This window comes from Populus nigra, chromosome 3, assembly GCF_951802175.1.
Source record: "Populus nigra chromosome 3, ddPopNigr1.1, whole genome shotgun sequence".
In the NCBI taxonomy this organism is placed as follows: Eukaryota; Viridiplantae; Streptophyta; class Magnoliopsida; order Malpighiales; family Salicaceae; genus Populus; species Populus nigra.
This window is the reverse complement of record NC_084854.1, coordinates 7,323,374-7,334,686: the sequence shown is the minus strand read 5'-3', so window position 1 is coordinate 7,334,686 and position 11,313 is coordinate 7,323,374. Positions and strand designations below refer to the sequence as shown.

At 27.6% G+C, this 11,313-nt stretch overlaps 1 protein-coding gene across 1 annotated transcript; it reads left to right on the top strand.

Moving 5' to 3' along the window:
• The first annotated feature begins 8,392 nt into the window (after positions 1 to 8,392).
• LOC133689787 (uncharacterized) lies at positions 8,393 to 10,767 on the top strand. Its single transcript, XM_062109828.1, has 2 exons — positions 8,393 to 8,612; positions 9,067 to 10,767. The coding sequence occupies exon 2, from the start codon at positions 9,097 to 9,099 to the stop codon at positions 10,441 to 10,443; it is 1,347 nt and encodes a 448-aa protein (XP_061965812.1). The 5' UTR covers positions 8,393 to 8,612; positions 9,067 to 9,096; the 3' UTR covers positions 10,444 to 10,767.
• The last annotated feature ends 546 nt before the right edge of the window (positions 10,768 to 11,313 follow it).

Below are 11,313 nucleotides of genomic sequence, written 5' to 3'. Positions count from 1 at the left end.
AACCTTGAAAATTTCTAATTGAGTCCTTAAGCATTCAATTTTGAATTTCTCTCCTCAAATTGAATTTTCTTTGCCAATAGAGCCTTCATCAGTCGAAAATACACTGTTAAAATTTTCAATCTTGTATATTTGATCCTCCTCAACCAATCTTCGATGATTTTCTAGGCATTCTAATATACTTTTCTCACTGATATATTCTTTTTTATTTTCTTCCAACATTTTTATTATTATTTTGTATTTTCTCTATACCTTTTTTTTTATTTTTTTATATAGGTCCCAAAAAATGGGTAACAATAATCATTATCCTTATAAATTAATTTTATTTGAAAGTAACTTCATATTACCTTAAAAATCATACTTGTATAAAAAGAGAAGAAAATTAAACAATAATTTGCACAGGTTCAAATCTTGATGATGTTTTTAAAAACATTTTCTAAAAACCTTTTTTTGTATACTTCATTCCTTTTTTGTTTTTATTAAATTTTATTTTTACACATACAATCTCTTTAATACTTCACATGCACCCCTATCTTTAATTTATTTCTTTAAAACATTGTTGATTGCTACAGTGTTTCTCCACATGTATTTTTTTGTTTTTTTTAATTATTTTCTCCAAAATTATCTTTTTCGATTTTATTTTTTAATATTGAGCTTATTAAGAATTACAGTTACAATATGTGAGGAAAGCACTGTAGCTTTCCTCATAAATTACTGTGAATTGCTACAATGTTTTTTCCCACATGGTTTTTTTATGTTTTTTTTTCTAAAATTATCTTTTGTCAATTTTATTTTTTAAATATTAAACTGGTTAAGAATTACAATTACAAGTAAGGCTAAATCATGTGGGGAAAAGCACTGTAACTTTTCTCACAAAACATTATGGATTGATACAATTTTTCCTCATATAGTTTTTTTCCAGTTTCTTTTGTGTTTTTTTTTTTTTGCCATATTTTTTTCCAAAATTATCTTTTTTGATTTTATATTTTTAATATTGAGCTAGTTAGAATTTAAATTTGTAATAAAACTTAATCATGTGGAGAAAGTACTGTAGCTTTCCTCACAAAATATTGTGGATTTCTCTGTACCTTTTTTTTTATATATATATAGGTCCCAAAAAATGGGTAACAATAATCATTATCCTTATAAATTAATTTTATTTGAAAGTAACTTCATATTACCTTAAAAATCATACTGGTATAAAAAGAGAAGAAAATTAAACAATAATTTGTACAGGTTCAAGTCTTGATGATGTTTTTTAAAAACATTTTCTAAAAACCTTTTTTTATATACTTCATTCCTTTTTTGTTTTTGTTAAATTTTATTTTTACGCATGCAATATCTTTAATACTTCACATGCACCCCTATCTTTTTTTATTTTTTAAATATAAGAACTCAAAATGTTTGCATATAATTTCAAATTCATGAAATGATATTGTGACCCATGTTTTAAAGTTTTTTTTTTTAAAAAAAAAAGTGTTTGGGATTATCATGTTACCATACAATTAGGTAGTGAAATAGATTTTATAATTCCATGAAATATTTTTATTTATTCCCAGCTTTATTCTTTAAATTTTATTTTTTATTTTTTATTGATTTTTATTTTTATTTTTATCTTTCAATATTTAATTGATTTTAAATTGGTCCTCATACATTTTATAATATAATTAAAATAAAAAATATTATTGAACCTAATGGAGTCCATAACCTCCATCATAATTTTTATAGGTTGACTCAAATTGATTCAATATATCTACGTCCAAGTTGTCTTTGGATACATATGTTTAGCTCATTTATTGTTTTGGTCTTTTGTTTTTTCCCCTCTTGAATACCATTAAAAAATTAGAATCTAATAAACTTATGTATAAGAAATTTAATCTTTTATGATTAATTGAGTTTTGTTAAAGATAATTTAGTTTTAAAAGGAAAAAAACAAATTGAGTTGTTTTTTTTAATAATATGGTTTTATTAGTTTAGACCTTTTTTTATTTTTTTATTACATTATATGTTTTCAGTCTTTTTTACAGTTCTTTATATATAATTATATATTTTTTTGGATTATTTATTTGAATTGTTTTATTTTTTATATGTATTTTTTTTCAAGTAATGATCTTAGTCAATATATAGGTTTTTTACAACTTTCATCTGATTTTTTTATTCTCTCTTTTTCTTTTTCTTTTTGCACTAAAAATGCTAATTCACTTACTCTTTAATTTTGATATATTTTTTTAAATAATATTATAATTTTTCAGTTGAATTGTTATTATTATTATTATTGTTATTGTTATTGTTATGATCATCTTATAAAACAATAATAAATTATTCATGAGAATTTGATTAAAATCACTTTTTTTATTATTAAAATTTATTAAATAGATTTTAAATATGATTTTATCGTATTTATATTTTTTTAGATTTAAATCACACAAAACAATATAGAGATACTATTTTGATATACATTTCTTAGCTTGCTTCTACAATTATAAATTATTTTTTTAAAATAATGATTCTTGTTTAGAAACATGCTCTCAATGAGATGAGATAACATGTCCGCGCGCTGCCGCGGGCTTATAAAACAAATATATTTGATAGTGTTATAATTGTGAACCAATGCTAGATAAGTAATAGAAATTAAAGGTATGATGGAGCAAATATTTCATGACAAAAAAAAAAATTGTGTTTGTGATCCAAAACTTAGAGATTGAACAAAATGATTTGTAGTAATTTACAGTGTTTTGTGAGAAAAGATATAGTGCTTTTGCCACATGATTTAGCTTTTCAGTTAATAAAAAGAAAAAAAAATTACAAAGCTAAATTCTCTACCAACTTAATATTAAAAAAAACCAACAAAGATAATTTTGGAAGGAAAAAAACCCATGAGAAAAAACGTTGCAGCAATTGACAATGTTTTGCGAGGAAAACTATAACGCTTTTTCCAAATAAAATAAAATAAAAAATCATTTTGAGAAATATTATAGCAATCTACAATGTTTTATGAGAAAAACTACAACGCTTTCCTCATATGATTTAGTTTTATTTTAATTATAATTCTTAACCAACTCAATATTTTAAAAAAAATCAACAAAGATAATTTTGAAAAAAATTATAAAAAAATCACATGGAAAAACACTGCAACAATTCACAGTGTTTTAAAGAAAAAAAATTATAAAACAAAATTCTTAATCAGCTCAATATTAAAAAAAATCAACAAATATAATTTTGAAAAATAAATAAATAAAATAGAAAAACTAAATAGAAAAACATCATAGCAATCCATAGTATTTTAAAGAAAAAAATTACAAAGCAAAAATTTTAAAAGGTAAAATCAACAAAAATAATTTTGAAAAAAAAATAAATGACAAAAAAGAAAAAATAAGAAAGTTGAAAAAAAAATTGAAAAAAAACGAAAAAAAAAGAAAAAAAGGGAAAAGCTAAAAAAAATCGACAAATATAATTTTGAAAAATAAATAAATAAAATAGAAAAACTAAGTGGAAAAATATCATAGCAATCCATAGTATTTTAAAGAAAAAAATTACAAAGAAAAAATTTTAAAAGGTAAAATCAACAAAAAAAATTTTGAAAAAAAAATAAATGACAAAAAAGAAAAAATAAGAAAGTTGAAAAAAAAATTAAAAAAAAAACGAAAAAAAAAGAAAAAAGGGAAAAGCTAAAAAAAAAAAAAGGGAGAAGAATCACTGTGGATTACTGTTGTAACCCATAGTGTTTTGTGTGTGGGGGAACAGTAAATCCCCCACACGGTTTAGTATATTAGTTAATAAAAAAGAGATGAGAAATATATTTTTTTGTATTTATTTCAAATAACTTATATCATTAATAAAAAAAATGTTTCTATTTAAGTTAGGAAAGCTTGTGTCTTCTGTCCATCTCATTCTTAATGTGTATATTCATCTTAACTTTTTGGCACAATCTTTGGTTTAGATCAATATATTTGTTATCATGTATTGATACATATAATTTTTGATTTATTCTATCAAATGCACAAAATAAATTTTTATTTTGCAATGAAAAATTTTCTTGATGGAAAATATTAAAAAAAACCGACTGCATTTCAGGTTTAATAACAATGTCAATTGAATTCTTGTGATGTGAACATGCTTTTTTTATGAAAAAAAAATTGAGTCATAACATGATTTGTTTTTTACAATTTCATAATTTACTTTATTTATTTATTTTTTATTATAAATTTTGGTAAAAATATTAAACTCAATGAAGTTCATGATTCGTATTGTAGATATGATAGGTTAAGTTGTTAACTTTTCAATATTGTTTTTATAAAAAAAATGTCATATTGAATTTTTTAAAAGCATTCAATTTATTTTAAATTGGTGTTTGTGATACATTTCATTTTAGAATTTGTAGGATTAATTTGTTCCAAATTCTTTTTTACATAATTATAATGATCTCATAATTCAAGTCATGAGTTTAATATATTAATCCAAATTAATCCAATTTGATTTAATATGTCACCATGCTATTTTTTTGATAAAAAAAAGTGATCTAATTGTTTTTCAATATCATTCTTTTAATTTTTATTTTTTATTTTTTACCATATATTTACAAACAAAATTATTACGGGTTTGTTTTTTGTTATCTTTAATTTTTTAAAAAATCAAAACCAAATTATTATTAATCATCCATGTTTCCTTTTATCGATGTGCTCGAGTTTCTTTTTATTATTATCTATGCTTATTCTTTTTTTGATTTATTGTTTGTACATATACAATTTTGCCTTACCATTACAATATAACTAAAAGGTGTGACGAAAGTATTATAATTTTCCTAACATTTTACTGTGGTTTGCTACAGTGCTATCCTTCTTCTTTTTTTTTGTTTTTTGTTTTTTTTTCTAAAATTATCTTTATCAATTTTATTTTTTTAATATTAAGTTGGTTAAAAAATTAGCTTTGTAATTTTTTCCTTTAAAACACTGTGATTTGCTACAATGTTTCCTCATATAGTTTTTTTGTTATGATTTTTTAAAACATGTGGGGAAAACACTATAACTTTCCTCACATTTTACTATAAATTACTACAATACTCTTCTTCTTTTTTTCCAAAATTTTCTTTTTCAATTTTCTTTTTGTAATATTAAGTTGGTTAAAAATTTAGCTTTATAATTTTTTTCTTTAAAACACTATGAATTGCTATAGTGTTTCCCCACATAGTTTTTTTGTTATGATTTTTGTCAATTTTATTTTTTTAATATTGAGCTGGTTAAGAATTATAGCTGTGACTTTTCTCACAAAACATTGTGGATTGTTGTAGTGTTTCTCCACTTATTTTTTTATTTTATTTTTTTATAATTTTTTTCAAAATTGTATTTGTTGATTTTATTTTTTTAATATTGAGTTGTTTAAGAATTTAACTTTGTAATTTTTTTCTTTAAAACATTGTGGATGCTACAGTGTTTCCTTTTTTCTTTTCTTTTTTGTATGATTTTTTTCAAAATTGATTTTATTTTTTTAATATTGAGTTTGTTAGAATTTAGCTTTGTAAATTTTTTTCTTTAAAACACCGTAGATTACTATAGTATTTCCTCATATGGTTTTTTTTTGTTATGATTTTTTTTTTAAATTATCTTCGTCAATTATTTTTTTTAATATTGAGTTGGTTGAGAATTACAATTATAATAAAGCTAAATCATGTGGGGAAGCATTGTCGTTTTCCTCACAAAACATTGTGGATTGCTACAATGTTTCCCCTCATGAGTTTTTTTTTCCAAAATTATCTTTGTCAATTTTTTTTTTTAATATTGAGCTAGTAGAAAATTTAACTTTGTAATTTTCTTTCTTTTTATTAACAAAAAAGCTAAATCATATAGCAAAAGCTAAATCATGTGGGGAAAACATTGTTTCATTACTCACAAAACACTGTGGATTTCTACAAATCATTATATTCAGCCTCTAAGTTTTTTTTTTATCACCAACACAATTTTTTTTTCCGTTATAGAATATTGGCTCCATCGCACATTTAGTTTTTATTACTTATCTAGTACTGGTTCGTAATTATAACACTATCAAGCATTTTTTTCGTAACTCGCGGCAGCGCGCGAACAAGTCATCTCGTACATTATGCTAAAGAGTGTGAGGAAATCACTGTTCACCCACACCTATTGCACTATGGATTACAATAGTAATCCACAATATATTACTTTCTTTTTTTTTGCACTTTTTTTTCTTTTGTTTTTTTTTCACTCACAGTGTATTACTTTCATTTTTTTTCTATAGTATTTTCCATTTTTTTCTTTTTCTCCCAAAATTATCTTTGTTAATTGTAATTTTTTAATATTGAGCTGGTTAAAAATTTTGCTTTGTAATTTTTTTCCTTTAAAATACTTTGGATTGTTACGGTGTTTTTCCACATAGTTTTTCTATTTGATTTTTTTATTTTTCAAAATTATATTTGTCGATTTTATTTTTTGTAATATTGAACTGATTGAGAATTTAGTTTTTTAATTTTTTTCTTTAAAACATTGTTGATTGTTACAGTGTTTCTCCACATGTATTTTTTTGTTTTTTTAATGATTTTCTCCAAAATTATCTTTTTCAATTTTATTTTTTAATATTGAGCTTATTAAGAATTACAATTACAATATGTAAGGAAAGCACTGTAGCTTTCTTCGCAAATTACTGTGAATTGCTAAAATATTTTTTCCCACATGGTTTTTTTATGTTTTTTTTTCTAAAATTGTCTTTTTCAATTTTATTTTTTAAATATTAAGCTGGTTAAAAATTACAATTACAAGTAAGGCTAAATCATGTGGGGGAAAACACTGTAACTTTCCTCACAAAACATTATGGATTGATACAATTTTTCCTCATATGGTTTTTTTTTAGTTTCTTTTATGTTTTCTTTTTTTGCCATACTTTTTTCCAAAATTATCTTTTTCAATTTTATTTTTTTAATATTGAGCTAGTTAGAATTTAACTTTGTAATAAAACTTAATCATGTGGAGAAAGTACTATAGCTTTCCTCAAAAAACATTGTGGATTGCTATAGTGTCTCTCCACATGATTTTTTTTTCTTATGATTTTTTTCAAAATTATCTTTGTCAATTTTATTTTTTTAATATTGAGCTGATTGAGAATTACAATTACAAGTCATTACAAATAAGTCTAAATCATGTGGGAAAGCACTGTAACTTTCATTATAAAACACTATGAATTGCTATAGTGTTTCCAATATGGTTTTTTTCCCTTGTTTTTTTTGTGTTTTTTTGTTATATTTTTTTTCTAAAATTATCTTTGTCGATTTTATTTTTTTAATATTGAATTGATTGATAATTTAGCTTTGTAATTGTTTTTTGCTTTAAAACACTGTGAATTGCTGTAGATTGTAGTGTTTTCCCATATGATTTTTCTTATGATTTTTTCTAAAATTATCTTTATTGATTTGTTTTTAATATTAAGTTGGTCAAGGATTATAATTACAATAAAAATAAATCATATGGTGAAAGCGTTGTTGTTTTCCTTGTAAAACACTATAGATTGCTACAATATTTTTTTAAATGGTTTTTTTTTAATGAATTTTTTACAAAATTATCTTTGTCAATTTTATTGGGGAAATCACTGTAGTTTTCTTCACAGAACATTGTCAATTGCTACAATATTTTTCCTCATGGGTTTTTTTCCTTCCAAAATTATCTATGTCAATTTTTTTTAATATTAAATTGGTCGAGAATTTAACTTTGTATTTTTTTTTCTTTTTATTAACAGAAAAGCTAAATCATGTAGTGAAAGCATTGTATTTTTCTTCACAAAACACTGTGGATTGCTACAAATCATTTTATTCAGTCGCTAAGTTTTTTATCATCAACACAACTTTTTTTTATCATGAAATATTGGCTCCATCATATATTTAGTTTCTATTACTTATCTAATATTGATTTATAATTATAATACTATTAAATATATTTATTTTATAAATCCGCGGTATCACAGACCTGCTATCTTGTTAAATTAAAAACAACATATACAAACCATCTAGGTGGTGGTTCAGTAGTAAAAGCTTGGGACCAAGAGGTTTGCTCCTTCTGTGATCTCAGATTCGAGCCCTGTAGTTGCTCATATGATGGCCACTAGAGGCTTACATAATCTTTAACTTCAGGGCCTGTGGGATTAGTCGAGGTGCGTTCAAGCTGACCCGGACACCCACGTTAAACTTTTTTTTTAAAAAAAAACAGCATATACATAGTTGATACACCTCACTAATAAGCCATCATATGGCATCTACCATTCAATTCTTCGACGCCAATCCCCCACAGTCAATCTGAGCCATCCGCTATATCCCCAACTTGGTGGTAAAGTGGCCCCATTTTACTCTCCACCGTCCGATTTACACCATCAATGTTACAAAACATCACTCTCACCTAAACTCTTAAGCACATACAATCCTTCTTCCTCTCTCTCTCTTTGAAGACTTTAACTCGATTTCACAACTCACACGCTCGCTCTCTATCTGAGTAGATGAGAATTTACTAATCGAGATGAGGGAAACAACAGCACATAGCGGGTCAACTCGGAGCCAACTCAGCACCGAGTCTAGAAAGAATCTCAATCTAATTTATCAAGATCGTCTCTTTTAGTATCATCAGGTCTTTCAATCTTCTCTTTTCGGCTCTCTTTTTTCTTAATAAATTGCTCCTTTTTAGCTTATTAATTTGTAATTTTCTTTTGTATTCTTTCGTCTTGTTAAATATTGTAAATCCCGTTAGGTTAAAGTTGCAATCTTGGTGGCCTTTAACCAAGGTTTTGTTGGTAAAAGTAAATTGGGATTTTTTCTTTGAAGTTTTGATTAATTTGAGGTTTTTTTTTATATGAATTCATGGGGTTTCTTAACTGGTTTGTGTAATTTGTGGTGAATGATGGATTTTATGATATGGCTTTCTTGAATTTTGTGGTTATATGATATGGGTTTGTTTGTTGGTATTGTGACGTTAGGGTTTTTATCCTGGTTTGTTGAATCGGTGATGAAGTGAACTTTGTCTGCTTATTTTTTTAGAAAGTTGGGATTTTGATTTGACCTTCTTGTGTTTTTGAAAATTATAGGGTGTTTGATCAAGAATTGTTGAATTTGGGATGGGTGAGGCGACATCTGATACTATGAATCTTGATTTGAATCTCGGTCCTGGTCCTGAGGCTGGGTCAGAATTAGAAGCATCTAATGAAGCCATGAATTTAGATGACTGGGTTGATGACCCTATTATGAGAATTAGGGAAGCTGTCAGAATTGGGGCTCGAGATGCTCGAGAGCACAGGAGATGGAGACAATTTCAAGTTCCACAACAAACTCAAAGCCTTTCGGTGGAATTGAATCAACTGATGGCTAATTCTGGCCATGTGGGCACATTACAGGCTGGTGAGGGAAGTGTTGCTGCTGAAGAAAGAACAAATGAAGTGCCTAAAATGTGCGAAAATAACAATGGATTTTTGGAAGATGAGGTGTCACAGAAAAAAGATGATGTTGAGAAGGCCAGTGGTAATGACGGGAGCTTCTATGATTGCAATATTTGTTTGGATTTGGCTACAGACCCTGTTGTTACTTGCTGTGGTCACCTGTTTTGTTGGCCATGCCTCTACCAATGGTTGCATGTGCATTCCGATGCAAAAGAATGCCCAGTCTGCAAGGGAGAGGTGACCATGAAGAATGTGACCCCGATTTATGGCCGTGGTTGTACCACCCGTGAGCCCGAGGAGGATACAAATCTGGAGATCCCTGTTAGGCCTCATGCACGGCGGGTTGAGAGTTTGAGACAAACTGCTTCAAGGCATCTTTCCAGCTTCCCAGTAGAGGAGATGATTAGACGACTTGGAAGAAGATTTGATTTACCCCGGGACTTATCTCCTCCACAGGATTCAAATGGTTCTCGTGGAGCTGCTGATAGGACCCAATCCATTCTGAATAGGATTATGACATATAGGGGAATGCGTGCTGAGCAAAATCCTATTGCACCTCCTGATGAGATGGTGGATTTAACTCAGACCAGACCAACAAGCCCTGTGGGAGGGTATACCCGTCGGCTTCATGACATAGTGGATTTAATACATTCTGGGACAGCCGGCACAGAGACAGGACCAACTCGTCGGGCAAATGGGCTCCTACTTCGAAGATCTCAAGCACAATCTCTAAGATCTTCAACCCACACTGCATTTTCTTCTGCTTTGAATTCAACCGAAAGGATAGCTGAAACATATTTTCGAAACCATCCTACAGGGAGGAATCAGGAGCAGCCCCAACCTGTTGACGATAGAGATTCTTTCTCAAGCATTGCTGCAGTTATAAACTCAGGGAGTCAAATGGACACTGCCGTGGATTCTATGGTCTCCCTTTCAACTTCTTCTTCCAGGAGAATAAATGATGCTTCGAGAATCTCTGATGTGGACAGTGGGGATTCTCGTGCACCTAGGAGGCGGCGATTGAACTAGTAAAGGTCCATCTAATTATTCTCATCCTCTGGGAAGTTGCCATAGATGCAACATCCAAACCCACATGTAAGTGCTACCTGATTATAGTGCTTTCACAGCATAAAGTTTTCACCTTCTGCCACAGTTTTGGACTTTTCATAATGTGATTATAATTCTTCCAGTGCTTTGCTGCTCACTGTACTTTGTATGAGTTATTGATATATTGATGTAGTCATTTTAAGCGCTTGCGCTTCCAAATTTGTACCGGAGCATGTAGGCCAATTTACCCATTGTACATAAAACCTTTCAAGCTTCTTATTGATGAAAAACTGTTAAATTTTCCAATATTAATTTTGTTGCCGCGGGGCTTTAGTTATCTAGGGGGTGTTTGGTGTTGTTGAACTGTAGTTTTGCAAATTTTTGATATTTTTTATGTTTTTTGATGTTTTGAATTAAAAAAATATTATTTTAATATATTTTTAAACAAGAATTATTTTTTTAAAAAACATCCATTTGGCGACTAAGTCCCCTTCAATACCTAACCTAACATGTGGGAAATCAAGAACTGCATAATTGTGTGGCTGTCGGTAACAAAGTGGTCAAAGTTTCAACCTTCCGCAGAAACATGGGTTCCTATTGCTCTCCCTTCCAGACTATCTCCAAGTGATAGGCCTCTTTCATTCCTTTTCAGTTTCTAGCGCTTCAATTAGCACAGAAGAATCATAGTATGTCAATGTGCATTCTAAATTAAAAGGAAAAAGAAAAAAAATATTTTCCATACCATGATAAATCAGAGAAATAACATCGCAAGTAACTATTTGACCTGCATTTTGTTATAAGTTCAAAGGGTAAGGTAACAGCTGTGGGTTCTTTTGTTTTAACCTTTTCTGC